Source organism: Notolabrus celidotus, chromosome 10 (genome assembly GCF_009762535.1).
Source record: "Notolabrus celidotus isolate fNotCel1 chromosome 10, fNotCel1.pri, whole genome shotgun sequence".
NCBI classification, from domain to species: Eukaryota; Metazoa; Chordata; class Actinopteri; order Labriformes; family Labridae; genus Notolabrus; species Notolabrus celidotus.
Window position 1 is genome coordinate 24323939 of NC_048281.1, and position 24063 is coordinate 24348001.

General features: G+C 39.3%; 1 protein-coding gene across 4 annotated transcripts; it reads right to left on the reverse strand.

The window, feature by feature from the left end:
• Window positions 1-3089: 3089 nt before the first annotated feature.
• LOC117820682 (immunoglobulin-like domain-containing receptor 2) lies at window positions 3090-23881 on the reverse strand. 4 transcript variants are annotated; one of them, XM_034694555.1, is made up of 10 exons: window positions 23526-23881; window positions 20090-20419; window positions 17549-17668; window positions 13332-13388; window positions 10311-10457; window positions 10028-10189; window positions 8315-8428; window positions 6108-6309; window positions 4820-5483; window positions 3090-3630 (listed from the first exon to the last, which is right to left on the reverse strand). In XM_034694555.1, exons 1-10 carry the CDS (start codon window positions 23563-23565, stop codon window positions 3595-3597), a joined length of 1872 nt encoding a protein of 623 aa, XP_034550446.1. In that variant the 5' UTR covers window positions 23566-23881; the 3' UTR covers window positions 3090-3594. The 4 variants fall into 4 exon arrangements, with proteins under 4 accessions (XP_034550446.1, XP_034550447.1, XP_034550448.1 ...); XM_034694556.1 differs by lacking the exon at window positions 13332-13388; XM_034694557.1 differs by lacking the exon at window positions 8315-8428.
• Window positions 23882-24063: the final 182 nt, after the last annotated feature.

Below are 24063 nucleotides of genomic sequence, written 5' to 3' on the forward strand. Positions count from 1 at the left end.
CTGTGCAAGGTGCAACACAAGGGATGAAAGATGGCGGAAGAACAGAGGAGATTTGCCTACATGTACCAATGTACATTTTCACATTTTAACCGTGGTGGACTGTATCAAAATAAATTTACTTGAGTGCTGTATTTAAGTACATTTTTGGAGTATCTGTACTTTACTTGAGTATTATTTTTTGGGGGAACTTATTACTTATACTTCATTACATTCAGAATAAAGTTATTGTACTTTTGACTTCACTACATTTCTATCAATGCTCTAGTTACTCACTACTTTTGCTTTGAAGTCAGCTCATGAGTTTACTTCTTTTTTCTGAAATCTGATCCCTAAGACAGTAAAATGTGTTTGTGTAGCTCTGTTTGTCTCTGTGGTTTAGTCGTACCTGTATATCGTGCGTCTCAACTTCGGGCAAACACAGCAAATTTCACTCAGATCTGACAGTTCATTTAGAGGTGGTGATGATGGCTATAATTCTCCACCTGAGCATCGATGGCCTCATCTTCAGCCTGTGTTAAAGGTTTTTGAAATTAATAATAATATGTATCATTTGAAATGTTCTCCCTGTTTCCCACTCTGCTCCAACAAACAAAGATTCACTGTCCAACCTGAGAAAGTGTGTTGAGCTACGTAACATTTGTTTCATTCCAGATGAACATTTCAAACTAAGTTGTCTGTGCTTGGAGTAACTTAGTTTCTGTTTTTATTCCATGGTATAGTTCTTAGAAATTTCAAGTAATGTTTTCTAGATAAACATGATGTAACAGAATGTACTCCTATGTATTCTTGACTGCACTTATGTTTTGTGAAAATACAACGTTTTGAGATTTTTAAAAAAGTACTTTGAATACTTAAGTATTTTTAAAAGCAAGTACTTCAGTACTTTAACTCAAGTAATAATCTGACAGAGCAACCTTCACTTGTATTGGAGTAATATTTGACATGGAGTATCTACACTTTCACTTAAGTAATGAAGGTGTGTACTTTGTCCACCACTGCCTTTATATGACACCGTTGAGGCCTAATGATGCATCAATGTTTAATGAGCATTTACAGCTATAAAGTTGCTTAAAATTAAGCTAGCTTTATCTGACATGGTCAGAAGTTAAAATGGAGGGGTTGTGAAAATATTCATGTACTTTTTTTAAACGAAATAATGGTAGTGCAGCAAATACTTTTTATCTTCCTCTGAAATTGTATGTAATAGTCTGGTTTGGAATAAAAGATACTCTAGAAAAATTAAGCTGTTAAAGTTAAAGAAGTGTAGCCCTGTCTCAATAAACTGGGTGAATCAGAAGCAGGTCAGAGATACTGGCAAGACTGTTTTCCTGAACTCTACTGAGTATAAAGTTCACTTTCACTATGAGTCATATCAGTTGGGTGTTGAGGCTCTTTGTGCAGGGATGTTTACATCTCTTATCCTGGACATGGACCCCAATGATCTTTACTGCTGACACAAAACAAACCCGCCTAAGCTCAGTTTAAGTGCTGCTCTCAGTTCTCTGAAGTGCTCTACTTAATCCTGTGAAAAACACTGCAGGAAGAAAAGCTTCACCATCTCATCTGTGTCTGGCTCCACTCTGAAACTTAAGACATGTAGATTTTTAAATTCCGTCTTTCACAGTATAAAGGGAAAGCACACCTGGCATCTCTCAGTACCTGAAGTTAGTATCCAACATAAAGTCTATGATAAGGCTTTAATTTGGGGGTTGTGTTATAAAACTACCAAATAATCAGCTTTGTCTTTTTAAGACACAAAGATAATACTTAAAGTCCCTACCTGAGAAAAGTCTTAAGACTGCAAATTAGTTCAAAGTATCATAAAATGACCACAAAGAGACACAAAACAACAATGTACTGTAAAAACACCAAAGAGTTATGATACTACTACAAAGAATCTTCTCAAGGCTTGCACAAAAAGTTACAAACATAAAACAAAGGTGATTTCAAAGAGACCCAAATATATCAAAAGATGACACAAAATCTTCAAAGAGATGTAAAACCCCAAAAGAAGCAAATTGACCGAATAGGTTAAAAAAGGTCACAACCTTTTCTTTTCTTTTCTCTTGTTGTCATGTTATAATAAACTAAATATCTTTGGGTCCGGACTGCCTAACACTTAAAGGTACAATGTGTAGAATTTAGCAGTGTTGAGCAGAACAGACAGACATGTAATATCATATTCTTAAGTATATTTCAATGAGTGTATAATCAACTTATTTAAAAAGGATTTTGTATTTTGTCAACTTAGAATGAGTCTTTTATATTTACATAAGGAGAGGGACCCCTTCCATGGAGGCCGCCATCTTGCTCTGCAACATTTCTACAGTAGCACAGAATGAACAAACTTTATACCATGCACATCTTTTTAACAAAGATTACTTTATAAAGGAAGGATCATACTTATCATGCATCACAGGACCTCAGCAATACATATTCCCCTTTCTACAAACTATACCTTTAACCCTCCTGTTATGTTGCGGGTCAAATTGACCCTTTTAAAAGTCTATTTCAGGCAATATATGCCTTCCAAACAAGCTAAATACAGCATAAAAATCAGGGCAGCATGTGACAGAAGCGGAGTCATGTCAATTTATCAACATCACTTCAAAAAAAAAAAAAATGTAAAATGAAATAAACAAAAATCTATGTCATGTAAAACTATTGTACTTATGTTTAGGGCTTTCCTATGTACATTAAAAAAAGTTTTAACATAAATTTTAATGAAAAACAAATAAGTTATCCCCATTGAACCATGATCTGTGAGAATTACAGAACACCAATGGACTAAATATTGATTTAAATGGTTAGTAATGAAGTTAAAAATTAGATTAAAAAAGTGTATTGGGATTTTTTGGGGTTCTGACACTTTTGGATAATTGAATATGTCAAATTGACCCAGGAGCATTATTGCTGTTCCAGAGAAACGAACATAACAGGAGGATTAAAATATCATCTTGGGCTTTTGTTATTCTATGCAGGTCCATATCAATATTTATTTACAGATCGAAAAACAAAAGATTTATTGATTGATTGAAGCCTGGTTCCTTTTTTCTCTATTCTGTGTAGAAAAAACAACCTCTACGTACGACAGTGAAGACTTCATGGAGTTTTTATTATTCAAAAAATATTTAAGCAGTGCAATTGAAACAAAGTCAAGGTACAGTTTGAACATGAAGAATGGTATCAAAAGCACAAAAATACAAAGTAAACCTGAGTTGCAGTAAACTGAGTGAGACATTAAGACTGTATGTCCTGTTAGATGTTACAAAATAAACAGTAAATTATGGCACTGGTTTAAGTAAGTTCAGTCACTCTGAAACTGACTCAGCATACACAACATCAGCAGACTACATATAAATACACAGATAATATGAATCATGCAAATGAGCAAAACATCCTGTACTAGCAGATAAGATTGCACATGCTTTCTGTGCACATTATTTCAGCATATTCAGCTGCAGATCTGTCAGCCAGACGTTTCAGACTTCATGTGGCTGATGGCAGAACAGTTAGCCTCTCCTGTGTAGCAACAGGACGGTGTGTGTGTGAGCAGATTGGCAGTGCTGAATGGGTGGAGGCTGGCAAACCTTGTCACACTATGAGAGTGTCTCTGCTCAGTGCAGTGCTCTGTTAAAGAAATACACCGTTAGAGACTTTGAATTCATGCAGGTGGTTAGGTTAGTCCAGCCGGGTGTTTTAGAGGAAATTATGCAGCTCAAGCACAGTGTTAGTATTCGTGACTGTTAAAGTGATTCCAGAGAGATTAACATATTTAGAGTGAGTAAGCACTTGTGATACTGAGCGCTAGAAGCATATGCAGAGATTATACAGCGTGGGTTGGGGTTATAGAAAATGCAATTTATCACAAATTATACAGAAAATCATTGCAGATTAAGTCGAACTAGCACATAATTATGATGATCCAGTGTTGAGACCACAAATTTTGTACATTACACAAGAAACGGTCAGATTATGTTCAAAATACTGTTAAACATTTTCAACATCAAAGCACAAAGCTGGCATTATTCTATTTTTTATCGCCATCAGATCTCATTAAAAGACCAAAACCAAAAACTTCTCTCAGTACTTACTTGCTTTGAGATTACTCCTTAAGATTTTAATAAGTGAAATGTGTTTTCTGTTTGTGGTTTTTTACAGTAATTTCTAGGGATGTCCCGATACGATCACGTGGTTTCTGACTCAATCGGAAGTTGAGCTTGAGAAGTTTAAGTTGAGCTGCTGTTCGTAATTACATTAGACATTTTTATTTAATATATACTGTTGCACTAAACTACAATGTGAAGAATTTTATTTTTACTATTATATTTGTATTTGTTATTACTTGATTGTTCAAGCTACCGCACAGAAGTGCCCTGTTTATAAGTGTTAAATGATAAAATAAGCTGAAATAAAAAAAAATAAGGGACATCCTGGATCTGTTTCTTCTCTCTTCTTCATTTTTTAATGTATTATAGAACTATCGGATTGGGACTCGGTATCGGCAGATACTCACAATCAAATGACTCGGACTCAGACTTGGGGGCAAAAAACCCTGATCGGGACATCCCTAGTAATTTCACTGTAACATTAGGGGATGATAACAAAACTCTATAGCACAGAGGAATCAGCTATGTCTGGCTTCGGTTACACAAACATCACTCAAGTTTGTTCTTATTTTGGACTTTTCATGGGATTTGTCGACAATAAGCAACATTTAGAAGAAGGACTCATCCTGTTACTATTCACAGAATGAAGAGGCTCTTTCCTGAAGAGCTGCAGAGGGAGGAAGTCTTTTTTCCTGCTACAAGTAACTCACCATGTTTCGACTCCTCTCTCTCTCCTCTCTCACCCCTTGTAGAGTTTGGGACACCCCCTGGGTGGGGCGAGTGTAACAGAACGGCCTCATGGCTGGTTCAACGGTCCTGTATCGCTCTGAGCGTGGAGGTTCTACTGTACGGTACCGGTCTGTGTTCTGTTCGGCCCTTCGGTACCGCTCGGCCTCCCACTCAGAGTACGGAGGCAAACCGTCCTCCTCCTCTGGACGGTTGCTCGGCGAACGGCTGTAGTAACTATCACTGCCTTTTCCTCTGGAGCTGCCTTTAGAGGGAGTGTCACTGTCCTCGTCCGGTCTAGCGCCACCTCTGTCCCCTGCTCGCCCCCTCGCCTTGCTCTCCAGCACGTTGTTGAGGTAGGCGTTGTCATATCCTTTGCTTTGGGGCGGTCGAGAGGGCCGGTCACTGTCCCATGTGTCCCTTCTCTTTTGCGGAGGTGACGGGCTGCGACGGCGCCATCCATTATCTTCCTCTCTGTAGAAGCGCCTGGGAGGGCTGTAATCCCGCTCATAGAGCCGGTCTGGAGGGTCAACCTTACGACCACGTGAGCCGTAAGACTGGGCAAATTCCTCCAGCTCATCTAGAGAGCCGGTGCGCCCCCGTCTGCCCAAAGTCTTTCTCTGAAGGTGCTCTGAACGAGTGTTCCACCTACAGCAAGGAGAAAAAGTTAGAAAGGAAGGTGTTTTGAAGTTGCCATGTCCAGGACTGAAAAATGAAAGCTAGCCGGGGGGAGTACCAAAACCTGCAGTTCCTGAAGTGGCCACTTGGTGGTGACTCCAAAAGTGATCCAACCCCCCATTTGGCCCATGTTAAAATGCCCAACTTTACAGCATAGTTAAACAAAATAAGGTTTTCTGCTGGATTGCTCATTTCCTTGGACATGACAACTGGAAGGGGGATAAAACTTCTGTAACTCTACGTTTAAATCAAATTAATACTTAAAGTTATACCTAGTAGAGGAGCAGTAACCCTGAGTGACAGGTGGGAGCTCCAAGCTGTCTGTCAGGTGTCCTCTCATTTCATTCAGTCACTTAATGGGACATTTTAGCTTGGTCTATGGTGTGTATTTTTTCCTGCATGAAATTCTGTCTGTATCATCTGTCTGTGGCCTTAGTTTGAGGTTGATAAGATTTTCGAGATCACGTTATAGGCACTTGGATTTGCTGCTGAACAACACACTCCATCCTCTCTTGTGGTTGCACTGAATGGGTCAAAGAGTTCCTCATAATCACCACTAACACATACACCCTCTGAATGACACCATGATCACACCTTCTGTCCAGCTCATCGTCTGAGTGGTTGCATCTGTCCCGTCTGGGCCTTCGACTCTGTGCAGGTGGAGCTGCTCTCATCACTGTCTGGTCATCGAGGTCTGCGATGGGTGGGAGCGCCTTCATCTGGACTGTCTGATAGGTGTGCCTGAAGTCAGTTGTCCCTCCATCGTGCAGAGAGCTTAGCTCTGAGAGGCTACTGGCTGTTTGGACAGACACATTAGTAAAGCACATTTGATATTTCCCTCATTGAATGAATTTGGAGTACATTTGGGTAAATCATTTAGAGTGTATCGAAGGACGTTTCGTACTGGAGAACACTGAGATATGGTCTGCTAGAAGTTCTTTATAGGTGTTAAGGATAAGAAGATGATAACAGTAAATCACCTTCTTTCTGGTTGAGGTCGAGTGTGAGTGTGTAACCAAGAGCACTGATTACAGCTGACTAAAAATTACTGAAGGTGTTTTAAAATGTCTCATGTCCTAAAAGGATAAATCTTGAGAATCTTCTTGACATACTGCCCCCAATTTCAAAGAAAGGAGTAAAACCAACGACGTATTGATCCTACAATCAACATCAAAGCCCTTTGACAATCACTTTGTAAGTGTTTTCAAATCCTTAAACACCTAATTTTGTCATGATTTTCTTTCATTTCAATTTGAATCCTTCATGTTTTTGTTTTCCCAGCATAACTCAGTTGTCTTTTCTTGTGTTGTATTGTCTTCTTGTACTCTTGTGTATGTAGTGTTTACTGTTTTATTTTGTAGTATGTTACTTGTGTGTCTGGTTTAGTTGTACTTCCTGCCCTTGTGTGCTTCCCTCATGCTTGATTGCACTGATTAGTTTCACCTGTGTCTTGTGTCACATGTGTTAATTACTCTGTGGCCCAATCTCAATGTCCACCCTCAAGCACTCACTGACTTTGAGGCGCGTTCCCGCTAAGTCCGTGAGGGCTTAGGGCTGTCCCACTGTCAAATCATCAAGTGTGTGAGGGATCCCTCACTGACTTTTTGAACCCTTTATGCCCCCTTTCCGTAAATGGGCATTTGTGCAGACTTAGCGTAAGGGAATTACTCATAGTTCATAGCATTGTGACGTGAAACACGGGAGTCCCAGGAAGCATGGAAAGGTAAACGAACACCATAACAGGAAATACAAAAAAGTGTGACAGTAAAAAAGAAGCATGAAAGTTGCAATGAAATTTACAGGCAAAAAAGTTTGCCTGTAAGTACAAATATAGAAAACAGCCTTAATCTATTGATCTTCACATATCTGTGTATACAGTATAATCTATATATTTATAGTTATATAGCCTATTAATATATTTATGGTTATATTGCCTTTTTATCTATTTTAAATGTTGTGGTTAAGCAGTCTGTGCAGTAAGAGCCTGGATCACACAGCAGTCAGTTGTCCCTTAAGCACCTTGAATTTGAGGAAAGTAAAAATTGTGCAATAAAAAATCCTAATATCGCTTAGGTGAGTTTCATGACGTCATGCAGGTCACGTGAGAAGTCTCAAAGTGCTGTCCCATTCCAGTTCTACAGTTTGAGCCCTTACAGCCTACTGCCCTCAATCACTTTACAGCTGATGTCAATTAAGTCAAGAAGGGCTCAGGGCTTAGGGAAGACATTGAGATTGGGCCCCTTGTTCACCTCTCTTCATCAGTTCATTGAGTCTTACATGAGTTTCATCCCCTGCATTCACCAGTGTTCTTTCTGGTGCTCTCGCCTTGTGGATTTTTTCAGTTGAATTCTGGACTTCGATTAAAAGTTGTTTTTTTGTTTATCAAGCCCTTTTATTTAGGTCTACATTTTGGGTCCTCCATCCATGTTTTTTAACACGATGTGACATGTTTCTCTTATTCCATATAGCTGTTAATCCACTGCTGAAAATCACCCCTAACAAATGTTTTGTTGACTTCACTTTGAGTAATATTTACTTAAACTTCAGTGTCATGTATTGAAAGAAATGTACTTTTTCCATATAAGAACCAAAAGGCAAGAAGCCCCTTATTTCTACCGAGAACTGAGTAACCTTTTACTCTGTGATGTGTTAGTAGTTATGAATGGATGCAGGGGTTAGATGGAAACTAACACTTGTTAATTTACAAAAAAACATGCATGCATATAAAAAAACAAACACATGAACGAACAGACAGCCACACAGATCACAATATCTAACTGCCCTAATCTGCACAGGCTTACGTTGGAGAGCAGCCATCTTGACAGAGGGAAGCTGAGCCAGCTCCTTCTCTATGTAGTACAGAACTTTCATTGAGGGCTGGCTGGGACTGGCTTTGAGACGATAACCACTGCGCACTGTGGATGTGGACACACACACACATAAAAGCACAAATGGACACAAAGACAAACAAGGACATGACCATGCAAGCAGGAAGTGTGTCCAGACTTTCATGAGTGGCCCAACTGGAGCACTGTTTTTTGCAGAGGTGGCATGAAAGTATGTGTGAACACACACAGTGATTAGCATTAATTTACTCTTTCTGCCTACACTCATGTATACTTTAAAGCCCCAGTGAGTAGTTTCTAACTGGTTGTGAAGCAGATTCAAATTGATACTGATGCCTCTTTTTTTTTACTTTCAAAAGTAACCTAAAAGAATGGCAACATTTACATTTGACATGATCAAGTCCTTATAGATCCTTGAAGAAGATGTTTATCAAAAGTCACCATTTAAAGTGGTAACAAAAGAAAATGTGCAACACTGAAATACAACTAAGCTAAAAGCAGCCTGTTGCAACATACCCCGAAAAGCTGAATTCAACATAATTCCTGCTTCCGACATGGCAAAAAGCCAATCATAGTTCAGAATTTTTGGATGGCAACAAAGGTGGCCAATCAAATTTCCAGGGTGGTCCCTGCCAACCCTTGGTCACCTTTGAACCCTGAACCCACCCCTGCATGCAGGACAAACACATAAGAAATCCTTTACAAGGCAAACACTAACAACCAGACCCCAAAACAGTTAAGATTAGTATCAGATGATAAACATGCATGATGCTAATACTCTGAGATGTGAGCATGAGGGATGATAAATGGAATGAGCGTTAGTCAAGTCAGTTTCTGTGATGTTGTACTGATCTTTGGACAAGAAAGTAAGTTTGAGTTTGATTAAAATGTTCTCTCCTGTGTAAGAAAAAAGGTGAAAACACAAGTTTTTGCAACAGAAAAATAGTAAAATTATCATTTTTAACTGTGTTTGGCTGCGAAGAGTGGTTTTTTAATCCATGAAAACAGGTGAAAATAAAAGTCTTCCTCAGGATCATTCTCAAAGTAGTTCTGTTGTAACACTTTGACTAAAGAGTTTGAAACTGGTGGAGAAAAAATGGCATGTGAGATATTTTTTTCAGGGTAGGAGTCATGATACTAACAAGCTGAAGTGTCGCCATACTCCTATTCTAAAGAGGATTAATGACAATACTAAGTAGCAGTGAACATACATTTTTAGGCCTAATTAGGACAAGGGGTAATGTATTAGTGCACTTCAGCTTCTATAGATCAAAGAAAGTGTACACAAGCACTAAAAATATGTGGGAGTGCCAAAAATCTTCTTCTTTCTTTCTGCTTTTAGTCCTTTTCAGTACATGAGGAATCTGTGTACTTCAGCCCCCTGTGGCTGAAATGAGTATTACAACACAAACCTGCCAAAACTTTTTTTCTCCACCTTTTCTCAGGAGGAAAAATATTTTTTTCACCTGTTTCATTTTAGTCACCCTTTTTACAGATAAAAAAAAAACTTTAGCAGCCTGTTTTTTGAATACAAAAACATAAGAGAAAAGGGCTTAGAAAATGTACTGCCATGTTTTTCCTCACTTGTCTCCCAGGGCCTGTACATAGAATAAAATAAGCTGCTAAAAAAATCTTGAGTATCTCTTTAACTGTTACGTGGGATCTCACCTCCAGCCAGGTTATTCTCCACTGAGGGTAAAGAAGCAACTTTTGTCTCCACATGGGACGAGGGAGCAAGAGGAACCACGGACGGGACACCAGGAATGTAGTACGGATACACAGGAACTGGAGCAGGCAGTCCTCTCTTTGCCATCTTCCCTGCCTCATATACTGTGCATAAGAACAAGAAAAACAAAAAAAAATACCTCATACAGTGTGATACTGAGAGACACATGGAGTTTATATTAAACAAACAGATTTGTTCATGTTGTTGTTGTGTTGTATTTCTCACAGTGTCGGGGACAGCAGCAGGTTTCGGGACAGCAGCAGCAGCTGACGTAGCAGCAGCAGGAGTGAGGACAACACTGGCACCAGCAGATCCCTAACAGCAGCAGGAGCAGCACACTGCCGAGGACTACAGATCCAACAAACGCCCACTCTGCATGTACATACGAACACACACACACACACACATATACATTATATTCTCCATTTGTCTTGAGAGCATGGTATTATTCACTTTGAGGCTACAAGTGATTAAGTATTGGAAGATCCATCAGTGATACTTTTATTTCTTGGATGTTACATTAGATTTCTTAATGTCACATGTTTGGTCCTTAAATCTGCTTCATGTATAATGTATCATACATCAAAAGACTACAAGAAAATAACTAATCACATTAACCCCCTTTAGTTAAAATGTGCAGACTACAGTTGACTTTATCTAACAGCTGTATATAAAAAATTGAATGCAACAATTAAAGCTGCTGTTGGTAGGAATGGTGTAAAAAACGTAACTTTTTTTCAGCTGGGTTTGGAGAAAAGGTCATAATACACATCGGTACTCATCTGTAAGTGAGGTAATTTGAGATTATAGTGTGATATCTGTGTTTTCCAATGCCTTTGTATCAAGCAACGTTATTATTCCAATCTTTCCCGTTATCACGGACCAATCAGAGCTACTCCCCGACCCTCTGTCGCCCTGATTGGCTGGGAAGCCACTTCTTCCTAGAAACGTGCACAACAATCTTTTGTGGGTGGGGTTACGGGAGCAGAGAGGGGAGGGAAAGGTGAGTGAGAGGAAATCTGGTGGGGAGGGGTAGTGTTGACATTTAAAATCTCTCTCCAAACTTGTGTTTATATCACAACTACCAACAGCAGCTTTAATCATCAAATATTGTTCAAAATCGGAGGGATGCCACCCCGCCTACCCACAGTCAGTGGCTGAGGGACATCATGTCATGCTTAGACCTTGAAATAATCTGCTATTCAGTCACAGGCTGCAGTAAAAAGTGTATTCAAGTGTGGGGACCTTTTATTGAACACTTTCAGCAACTTCAGTCAGTTTAATAAACAACCTCCTACACTGTTTAACTTAACAGTGTTTCTGTTTATAATTTCAGGCATAACGTTTATTGGTTCTTACTGATCTTTATTGTCACCATGGATACCTCTATCACTATTGTCTTTGTAAATATATATATTTTTTAAATGTTATGGTTTCCCACCTATTTAGTAGTAATGCAAGTTTTTTTTTTTCTAGTACCACTGTGATCCTTGAGAATAAAAGATAACCTGACTTCAAGCACTTGAACGTTGCTTACTGCATGACTAAACTCATGCAGTATGGAGCTCTTATCTGGACATTGGGAATGTTGGGTTCCAAGGAATGGGTTAATGATAGATCCAGCTTATCTTATTGTGCAGTTTTCTGTGTACAAGTTTTATATTTGTGAAAATCAATAAAAATAATTTTGAGGAAAAAAATGTTGTTCAAATCAGAATTATTCTATACGGCTCCAAAAAGAACTGGGGGAAAAACGATGGGAGAAATGGTGTATTTATTTAGCCAGGGAAAATAATTAATTGTAAATATGTTTGACCAAGTATGCTTTTTGTGTTGTATCACATCAAAATGTATGATTTCTAGTACAGACCAAGCCATGACCTCATGTGTTTGTGTTCTTGTGTGTATGTAAGTATATGTGTAAGTGTGTACGTATGTATGTAACCATGTATGTTCTGAAAAAAAAACCCTCAGAAAAAAAAAGTAAAAAATAAATAAAATCAGAATTATTTATCACATAGGGTAACGAGGTTATAATATCACTGTCTGTTTGTTGGCACAATTAGGAAACACTGCCGGCCCTATTTTAATGATCATGTATGAAAGGTGTTGAATGTGCCAAGGAAGAGCCATGAAGCCGTGAAGCTTTCTAAGATCACTATTATTAACAATTATATTGACAAATGTTAAGTGTTTGTAGCATGTGCAGGTGTAGAAATCATAAAAGACTAAACTATTGGTACTTTTTCATCTTACATCTCACATGGCAATGCTCTGTTTCTATGAGAACAAAACAGATAGATATTTAAATTTAGCATGTCGCAGATTTATGAATGATAAATGGAAACCAGAAATATGCACCAAGAAAAACAAACACAAAAAGTAAATAAATAAAAACTCTCTTCTACAACTGTTAAAAAGATTATAAGAAAATTACAAGTTACAGGTAAGCTCAGCAGGTAAGGCTGCACTTACCGCAAACTCTCCAACCATTTATGGGATACTCAAAGGATGAATCAGGGATTTTACTGCCGGAATTCTTTCTAATGTTCATCATCACTCAAACAGTAAAGCTTCTTTGAGATAACGACTGAGGGGTGAAACTCAGAGACATCCAAAAAAGAATGTGATATCATGTCTAAAAAAAGCTTATCTAGATAAGCAGTTTTAGCTGGTCATCTTTTGTATTTCTTGGCTGCTGTGTTCTCATATCCCAGCAGCTACCTTAGTGATCGCAGTGTTGTAATAATTGTTGAAAACGAAGGCTAAATTAAGGAAAGGAAAGACTCATATCATTGTAAAACTATTGGTGTGTTCCTATTTTTCTCTAAATGATGCCTCCAAAGAACAGAGGTCTAAAAAACGGACACTTCAGACAAACTCTTGGGAACCAAAGAGACTCTTATCCCTCATCACATCTCTAAAGCAACCAAACCCTAATGACAAACTTCCTCAGGGTGTGCCAAAGACGAAAATCCACTCAAAACTATTTACTGTAGCAACATACAGTACTTTATATCCCTGGGAGAATTGAAATAGAGCAGAGGGAAGAACTAAAAGTGGGTTTTTTTGTTTTCTTAGAAGCTTCAGTATCTTTATGTTGTTTTATGTTTTTGTCAAACACCAGCTTGTATGCATAGAGGATGATTGTTAGTAGAAGAGAGGTTTGATTGGTTTGTGAGAATAAAATGTGAAGAAGCCAGAAGATGCCAGGCAGTGAGACAGAGTGCAGGTGAGGAGCCATACCTGGCATTATCTCCACATCAAACTCAGGTAGGATATCGTCCGGCTGACCTGTCCGGCCTGCAGAGAGAGGGAGAGCACAGGTGAAGGCCGGCAGAGGAAGCAAGAAGCGAGAGCCCAAAGGTCAAAGGTCAAAGGTCAGGCAAATTAGAGAACCTGGTAGCAGAGTGAATATTTAATAGTCATGCACTGATTGAGCAGCTGAAAGGAAGAACATTTTACTCAGTCATAATTAGAGTTTAAGCTGCATGTTTTTAGATATAGAAATCTATCATCTCACATGATGTCATAATGATAAAGGAGGATCCAAGGATGGATCTGCCATAAATAGTTTAATAATAGCCTTATTTGGTGACATTAATGTTCCTCAGAGGATGAATCTTAATGATTTAAAGACTGTCCACTAACCCCCTTTTTTAGCACTGGCAGCACCTACTTTCTGTTCCAACCCAATGCACTTCAGTGTTTTTGGTGCTCAGGATACTCAGCGCAAACATGCCCTCAGTGTCGGCTGACTTTGGTCACTTCTTTATCACCAACCAGTCAGAATCGAGAAGGGGCGGGACTTCTAATATTAACAAAAACAACAATGCCGGACGGTCCATATGGAGAAAAAACTAACCATAATTTAAGTTGTTCTCATAAGTTTACATACCCTGGTAGGATTTGTGATTTTTTTGGCAATTGGAATGATAAGAGAAAAACTTTTTTTTCACTCATGGTTAGTGGTTGGGTGAAGCCATTTATTGTCAAACAACTGTGTTTACTCTTTATATATCATAATGACAAAAGAAACTGCCCAAGAAATCATAAATTCTGCCAGGGTATGTAAACTAATAAGCACAACTGTAAATGCCATTGAATGAAAGCAAATATGAAGGATACAGAGCATTTTCAAAACAAGCTTTACAGTCACTATTGAGGAGTGGAAGTGCTAACAGTAGCAACAACAAGCACCATTAATTATCAAAAAATGTCAGAACCCCAAAAAATCCCAATAAACATTTTTTCATTATTAACTCCTTTACTAACCGTTTAAATCAATATTTGGTGCAATGGTGTTCATTCATTCTCACAGATCATGGTTCAATAAGGATATCTCACTTGTTTTGAATGAAAATTCACATTAAAACATTTTTAAATGTACATGGGAAAGACTTAAATATAAATACAATAGTTTTACATGACATGGATTTTTTTTTTTTTTGATTTTGATTTTTATAAATTGTGATGTTTATAAATTAACATGAGACACCTCTTCTGTCACATGCTGCCCAGATTTCTATGATGCTTTTAGCTGGTTTGGAAGGCATGTAATGCCTAAAATGTGAAATGAACCATTTTAATTTTATATGTTGATTTCACCTATTAAGCCAAGTAAAGACGTTTCATACCAAAAGAATACTTTTAACATAACATAACATAACAGGAGGGTTAAAGAGCTGCCAGCTTGTGTGTAGACTTTTGTTCACACATGAATCACACTGATACGTTTTGATGTTCAGAGTTCGTGCTGCTTAAAAATGATCTCATCGAGTTTCAAAGAAGTGCAAACAAAAATACTCATTCATGAACATGGACATAAGTCATCTTAGGGGGTCAAAGTTCATAACACTCTTTGCTTTGAATCTAATTTTAGCAGGAGGCCAACTGTACCACATTTCAAGTCTGTTACAACTGACAACTACTGACCCCATGTCCCCAACCAGGCAACATGTATAAGGAAAAGAGGGGGGCTTTTTGGAAACTGGGGCACATAACAATTCTGGGGCAAATATTTACCATGGGAACTCATGATGAAAAGGTCATTCACACTGCATGGTGGTGAAACAGTGAGTCTTTTGTGCTTTATGTACAACAGTTCAAAAAGAGAGAGACTAAATATCCTGGTTGTTTGCAACTTCACTGTAAAATACTGAAGGCCAATATGACTGTGACAGGTGTGATATGACTAAGAAACCACTGCAGGTGGTCATGTTTTCGTCAGACTTTGAGTGAGGTGTAAGGACTATAATTACAGTAAAGAGTCACTGATCTGTCTGCAGGGATAGACTAAACACCCACCGGCTCCACAGACTGCTGAGTAGACTGTTACTGTGGAGGGGGAAAAAACACACACACAGTGTAGCCTCCCCACCTGATAAAAAGTAATCTTGGTTCCCTGACCTGGCACACTCATCTACATACCATGAAGCTCAGTAACACTGAGTAACCTGAGAGAGCCAAGGAGTTATGCAGCCCTGAGAGGGTGGGAGGCAGTGAGAGATGCAGGAAAAGTGCTGGAGGAGTGCATGAGAAGATTTTGCAATACAAAAGGGAGCTGGAAGGGAAGGGAGTGAACGTGCAACAGAAAAATTTACCAAAAAGAAAAATGACATCAGAGATAAGGAGGATGGTGAGAAAAGAAACATTATAGCTTACTGTGTAAGAAACACTCAAAAATTTAAAGGAATGGCATTCTTGTGGGTGTTAGTGAGAAGAGTCCTCTTTTCTGTACAGTCCATATAAAGCTGTAGGCATGATGTGAAGATTGTTTATGAAAGGTTATAAGATTCAAATCATTTTTTTCTCTAGAGGTTATGTGCAGACTATTTAGGGTAGAAAACTGCTATAAAATGTTCAACCGTAGGCTTTAAGCTGCTGTTGGTAGGAATGGTGTAAAAAATGTGACTTTTTTTCTGCTGGGTTTGGAGAAAAGCTCATAATACCCATTGGTACCCATCGGCAAGTGGAGTAATTTGAGATTATTACGAAATCTCTGCGTTTTCCAATGCCTTTGTATCAAGCAATCTTGTTATTCCCCTCGTCCCGTTATGACTGACCAATCAGTTTATCTCCAATCCTCTGTCCTGATTGGTTAAGGGGCGGCCCCTTCTACGTCCCTCCGATTGGTTATGAGTCCGGCACTATCATGACTGCACACGCCGATCTGTGTTGGGGGGCTAAGAGGAAATCTGTTTGAGAGGGATAGTGGTGACATTCGAACTCCCTCTCTCTGAACAGATGTTTACTCTGTGACTACCAACAGCAGCATTAAGAAAAGAAAATCTACCTTTTTTCAGTCCCAATTGCCATGCTAAGCTAAGCTAATCAACTGCTGTCAGTAGCTTGATACTCAACCACAAAATTGGAGAGTTTTAAAAATGTTTTAACCCTTAAAGACCTAGACCATCTTTTGGGGTGCCAGACTCTCCTGAATTTATTTTGAATATGCTGAATTGGACAAATGTGGTATCAATGGGAAGCTGAGAATGTCCGCTTTAAAGCTTGTTGATAGGATGAGCGGTTCAGAAAGTTATCAAACATTTAAGAACAAGTAGCCACCGGTGGCTGTCTTGGTCTTTGAGGGTTAAACTAGTTTTTGGCCAGAAATGAAGGAAGTTAACGATCCAAAATGCAAATTTTTAACAAATTTGTTGAGTGAAACTGGAAGCATATGAAGGCAAGAGACGAATCTGGCACTAAACACATTAAAAACACAAACCTGGCACTAAATACATAAACCAGATCCCAATTTCTTCATTGTAAATAATCTAGCTCTAAAACTCAGCTCAGCCTTGTTTTTCTGATAGGTTTAAGCCCCCCTCCTCTGTCCTGTGAGCTGACTATAATCAGATTAGCGCTCAACAGAGGAGGGCTGAGTGAGCAGACTTTGACACTACAATTAGATCGGGGTTTTATCCAAACTTAAAGGAAGAAACCATTTTGGGTTGACATTCGGATCATGTTGTTGTGCAACTTCAGCCTTGATCTTGTCTTTCTACTTTTTTTTAACTATCCTCTTTTCTTGTCTACACCAGCAGCAACCCTTAACATACCCTGGCCTCCTCTGGGTTGCCATGCTAACGGCTCAAGGAGCTGTAACAAAAGCTTCCACAGCTCCTCGTGCCAAATGAAAATAATGTTTCCTGTACAGGAGATGGAGACACCAAATAAAACAAACAAAACCTGTGCAGCTGAACATGTCATCACTTTTTAATCTACTCCAATCACAGTCCAGCTAAATGAATGTTAATAAAAAGTCAGCTGTTAGTTTTGTAGTCAAAGAGGCAAACACCATATGGCTGTTTCCATGGAAGCTGTCTTAAAAACACCTAAGGGGGCTGAGACAAAGAGCCTCTTTCTGAAACTTTTACATCATATAGAAAGATGCTTCATTGAGCCCCAACAAAGGTTTTTTTTTTACATCATGTTGTGAGAAATATGAAGTGAAGGCATACCGAGTACCAGTAACTCCAGCTGGGCTTCATTCTTCCCCTCCAGATCATCAGCAATGACGACTTTGCAGAAATACACTCCACTGTCGCCCCACTGAAGCTCCCCGATGCGCAGGTCTGCTTCTGCACAGAGAGAGGAAACAAGGCTGTTTGTGCTGCAAGAGGTGAGAGGTCAAATGAAACATGATGCTCACAAAGACGAGTATATGAATTTAGATTGATCGATCCTGACAAAAAAAACTCACTTTAATGATGCTGTTTCTGACTTTATATAGGAGCCCTTGTTTGTGTGGAGTTTTTCATACAGTTATCCCTGAAGTAATAGAGCATGTCCCAGAACCCTTTCCAGTACTTATTTCAATAGGAAACATAATATATGACATGCTGGCTGTTTTCGAAACGACCTGCTACATACTACCTACTAATACTAATGTAGTAGGCAGTAGGTACTGCCTACTACATACTGCGTTTGAATTTAGTATGTAGTGTGACTGTTCTGTTCGATCTGTGTTGCAGTATTCTGGGCCAGACGTCACTGAATTTCCGGTTTCGGAGAGTGGAAGTAAACAACGGCCAAGCTGATAGAGAAACTGCTTCTTTAGCATCCACTAATGATCTAAAAAGTTAAGAAGTGGTTTATATGGAATTTTATAATTTTCACAGCACCTAAAAACTGAGTTCCCCCGTCAAAATAAGAAGGAAAAAGAAAAAGCAGAAGGAGCGCTGTGCATTATGGGAAACAGTACGCGAGGCAGACTGGTCCGATGCATACTGTGAAATTTTCCCGAATCAGTAGATCAGTTTTGGCATACTGCAGATTTTGCCCTTGTTCACATACTACATACTACATACTGAATATTGCCCAAATCAGTACGTACTGCTAGAATAAACAGCCATTGTTTTGATGTGACTGAAGCATTCACTTCAGTAAAATACCGCCACTTGCAAACTTCTCCTCCTATAACATGATTTTTGCAGTAACACAGTTTTATAAATAGTTGAAATCATTCCAAAATGTGTAGAGAAAAAAAATATTGGGCAATGTCAGTTTAAAAACACTGGTTGAATTCACCACGTACTGTCTGGGTTGCAGCTGCTGTGGTAGTATGCAAAAAAAAACCATGATACACCAAATCCAAGGGTGCTTGCAGTAGTTGGCTGCAAGCAAAACCATTCAAATGATCATTTATGGCTGGGTCAAAAAAAAAGACCCTAAAAGATCCCAGAACTCTGTGTTGAAATGCACCCAATGAGACTCATTAAAGTGAGTGAGTGACACTTCTGTGCTAACCAAGCGGCGACCTCCAGCTGTGAGAAATCATGCCAATGCGGAAGTGCTAAAAACTGCAGTTCCTCTAGTGTCCACATGAGGCTGGCTCCAAAAGTACCAGAAACCACATACACACCAATTAAAAAAAGATGATCTTTACAGCCTGGTACAAAGAACAATTTTGTTCTGATTAGCTAATTTCTCTATCGGCACACACTGTACAGAGAGGGATTTTTTTTTATAACTCAGCAGTTTCAAAGATGTTAAGATTATGAGTTTTGTATAATTAGGGTCACAGCTAACTTGATTGAAAGGACAACCTCATTTCTAACTCTTTGCCTCATACTAGGTCAACCAAAGTTAGGTTGAGTCAGCATTTTCAATATGGCAGACGCTGATGCTAGGTTTCAAAACTCCACTTCAGAAACAGAAGGTATGACATCACAGAGACTACGTCCAACTACACTTAAATAAAAAGCAACGATCCCCATAACGTTATTTTTAATTTGCAAACAGAGGCTGCCATGTGTGTCACATATCAAAAGTTTGTTGAAATGTAATGTTGCAATGTTACAATGTCATTTAGCAGACACTTTTATCCAAAGCGACGTACATACGAGAACAAGAACAACACAAGCAAAGATCTAGACAAGAGGAAACAAGATCAGTAAGAGTAACAAAGTGCTTCAAGTCAATTTGGGTGCAGGTACTGCCAAGCAGTGTAAAGGCAATGCACAAAAGTAAGTACGGAATTTTTTTTATTTTTTTTTAACAACTGTTAAAAGAACTACCCATAAAAATCCTTTCATTTTCAAAACTTCAAATCAAAAGTTTTGATTCACAGAGCTAATAAAAACACTGGGAACCACAGAAGTTACAGAAACGTATATAATTCAGCTTTTAACTGTACGTGTATCATCGGCACAGTTTTTATTAAGCCAGAAATACTAAATACTCGGTACTTTTCTGTTATTGATGACGTCAGGGAAACATTGTTGTCTGTGGTGTGTTCGACTGACGCATTTGGAATAGAGGACTGCTGTTTTGTCCTGATAAGACTTGAGGTTTTTACAGGGAGTCATACATGAATAGGAGGGGGAGCAGGGACCTGGATCATGTGTGAGTGTGTGTGTGTGTGTGTTTCTCTCTTCTATTGTAAGATAAAGACAAAGGAGGTGTACTTAGAGAACAGGAAACACAAAGCAGCAGCGGTGCAGTGGTTAAACAGTTGCAGTGACTCTTCCTCCTTCACAGTAAAAAAAACATGACCTTACTGTTTATGATGGCGATGTCTCTGCCTTTGTAGTGCTCAGCCAGCGTCATGGAGGCTCCCTGCGCTGATGCTACAACCCGGACGGTGCGCCCGCTGTCCGAGCACTCCAGGTGGGATGAGGCTCCCAACTCCGAGGCCTGGACGGCGAGACTCTCCGGCAGGGTGAAGGACTCTCGGGTACGGTCTCGACAGTAGGACTTGTACCACCACTGGACCACCGGGGTCTGAGAGGAGGCCGTCTGGTACTGACAGGGGAGGACAACAGACTGGAAGAGCATCCCCATGCGCTGCTTCTCCCGCACTGTGACATGCACGCCATCAGACACACACACTGATGTACAAAATGAACAGAGACAAGAAACAAGAATGAGATTTAGGATTGGAAAAAACATTGACACATTTTTCAGACTCTTAATTGAGACAAATATGTGGGACAAACTTTCAGAGGAGTGTTGCTAATACCTACATTAGTTTCAGCTGACTAAACCAAACACAATGTCTCCTGGATGCAGTTAAAAGCAGTGAAATAACAGGAAAAGGATGCAGATCTTGATCACTGAAGGAACAGCTGTGCCTCCTCTTTGTCTTTACCGAGGAGGACTACACCTGGGAGACATTCAGCATCATATTGGAAAAAGGAACAGAGAAATGTTGTGTGTAGGGGGCTCCTCTGCTACTCTGTGCCAGGGTCAGGGAGGTCAAATTCCTGTGTGTGTAAGTGTAATGCGGTGTGTATGTGGGGGAGGCCTGTGGAGAGGCAGGGGGTTGTCATCACACAGGGAGGGGATGGAGTCTGCAGATATAGTCGTGGGTGCTTTCTGCGAGTCATATTAAGTCGAGGTGGGGCAGGAACTCCCTCTAAACATTTCCCAGAAGACAGGAAATCAAAACAAAAGCCTGCAGCGTGGTTTTCCCGAGCAGCGTTTATAATTTTTATCTAAGATATTTCCTTGTTTCCTTCTGTGAGCACCAGTGTACTTGTTTCTAGGCCACCTTTAGGACTACAGCGTTTATTCATTTATAATAAACATTAAAGTTCCTGTGAAGAACTTTTAGTGTGTGTCAATTCTGGAGCCCAAAAATAGACAAAATAGTACTTCATATGTCTTTGCTGATCTTATTCTGTACATATCTAGGTAGCGTGTTCTGACAAAAAAAGCATCATATGTTTTAAGCTAGTGCCATAGATCATCTGGTCTGACTCCTACCCCCTTGCAGCAGTTTCAGGCATTAAAGTTGACAGTACAGACATTGTCAATTTTATTGTTAATGGTCTTATTTACTTTTGTAGGTCATTAAGACACAGTACTGTTAATTTCGGTCAGTTTCATATCGATGTTAAAACTCCTCACAGGAGCTTTAAGTAGTGGGACTGCACTTTCAGTTCAATTTTATTTTTTGATCAATCTGACAGTCTTATTCCTGATTATTTTGGGGTCTATAAATCATTCAAAAAATACTTTTTTACTTAATACAGAGCTTCAAAATAAAATAAGTTAAATCTGCCATGAAAATGACAACCAAGAAAGCAAAATCTACAAATCGTACAGCCTTAAACCAAGGAATCTTTCATATATGTGCTAGAATTCTTACTAAAATTATCTAATTAATAATTATATGAAGGTACTAGACATTATTTTAAATAATATAACACAAAAAAGCAGTAAATTGTAATATCTGAAATGATGAATCCTGAGAAAAAATTTCATTTTTGCTTTAAAAAACAAATGTTTGTGCTTAATTATGCAACAATTTCAATGACAGGGTTGCTTAAGTCAGATTAGCATCATCAGTTTCTTCCTAATCCTCTGATAAGTTACGCATCTGAAACATTTTAAGTGTAATGATTGTGGTGTTTATATCCACTGACTTTTACAGGACAAACAAAAGAGGAGGGGCGATAGAGCTCCTGAATTCCTCCCACGATGGAGCCCTGGTTATCCCTTTGTTTCCTTTTTTTCATGGACCAGTCCATTGTAGGGCTGTGCCAAAGCCCCCCTCCTCTGTCCAACTTGAGGAGCTGAGCAGGGGGGGAGGAGGTCACAAACCCCCTAACCAATGAGCGCATCTGCCTTCATCCAGCTGGTTGGAAACAGACCAATCGATTTAAACCAAACGGTTCCCCCATGAATGTCCTCAGTTTGGGGTGAGGACAAACAAACAAACTAAAGAAACTATCAGCATGTTGAAAGTGACTGTTACTATTGTTCATATGGAGTCTGCATCAGGTGTGACTCACTGTATTTTAATGAACAAGTTGCACAGAGGACACAGTCACCTCCTCCACCTGCATACAGGCCTCACTGTTAGATTACTCTGTCTTGTATTAAAATAATGTGTGGTCACTGCTGTTGTCCAGGTCAAAGCTCAGCTGCAGGACGCTGCATGTTTCCTGACGCAGCCTCACTTCTTTTCCTCTCCAGAGCTGTCACATTTCCTGCTTTTACTGTGCCCTACATTCCTTCACATTGACTCAACAGTGGCCCAACAAAAATGTAACTCTGATAGGACTGAATATGGTGTCTGTTTCTGATAAAGATTTCAATGCAATTTTAAAAAGCACACACACTTTGAGATAGGAGGGGGGACTTTTCTGTTGGGAGTGCATCGCTCAAAGACCACAGGTATTTTACCAACACCCTGGAGTCCTGATGTGCACTGTTTAGTCACAAAATGTTGTTGTTAATGCATAACTGGTAGTGTTGCTATTATTGAATACTGTGACAGCCATTTACTTTCAGTTTTGATAAATCTCAGAGTTATAATCCTGACTAAATGAACATTTTGACTATAAAGTGCTAGTGAAAATGGCCTTTTGTTATTTCCTTTACCATCAGTGAGATCATGTATTTAAATAGGTTTTATTTCCTGTCTTAATTTGGACATATTAAATGTATCAGGCCTATAACTGCTTCAATCTTAAACCAGAGAATGTACAAGATGTGTTCTTGGAAAATTAAAACTAAAGTCTTGATTGAATATCAAGCCAGTTATTTTTGTTGTTGTCCCTTGATGAAAAGATTAGTCTCGTCAGCTTTATGCTATTGGTTTTATTGTAGCTACCCCTGAAGTACTGCTCTCATGATAATTATTGTTTTGCAAAACGCACAGTTGTACTTTTGTGAACTACACTTGCCGAATGAAAGAAAGATAGGTCTTAGTAAAGCTATTAAGCGACACATGAAGCCTGTTTTGTGAAGAATAAACCCAAAATGGAATACCACGCACCTATAAGTTCATTCTTTTGTAATAAGTGTCTTAAAAATGTGTAGAAACCCTATTTTTGCTCGATGTGAAGGCTCAAACAGAAGTATGTCTCAGCTGCGTTTTCTATACGCTGCCTGTATAATCACTGGGATCAACCTGTTGCGCCATTGTCGTAAATATAACACATTTAAGCAAAACATACACGTTCAAGTGAAGAGAATTAGACTCACCAAATGCTCCCAGCAAAATAGCCAGCAGGTAAAAGTTCATTATACAGTCCGTTTTCACAATAAAGTGCACTTTATCCGCATGTTGCCTCTCTCGTCGTCTGCTCACAGGGCTCCGGACTGCTGCGACTAACGGGACTGTACCACTTCACACAGAGGTGAGCCCGGCCCCAAAACACTGCTCTGACATAATTACTACTTTAAAATAATTATTCCTTTAGAAAAGCTCAAGTTTAGCGCAGGTTATCCTTCAATCTCTCTCCTGAGCACCAGTGGTTGTTGGGTTTTTTTTTCACCGGGTGCAGCAGCAGAGTCTGCCGGGCAGAGAGAGAGGTCCGCCCGGTGGATGTGGAGGGAGAAGGAGGGGGGCAGCTCCATAATGAAACCAGGTCAGAGTTTTTCAGGAATTTTACTGACCACGGCCAACGGTGGGCAAAGTGTTCTGTACTCAGGGGCGTCGCCAGGAATTCTGGGCCTCCTGAAAATATATATCAGTAGGCCCCTTCATGACAACCAACCCTACAAAATATAAAATTGCTGC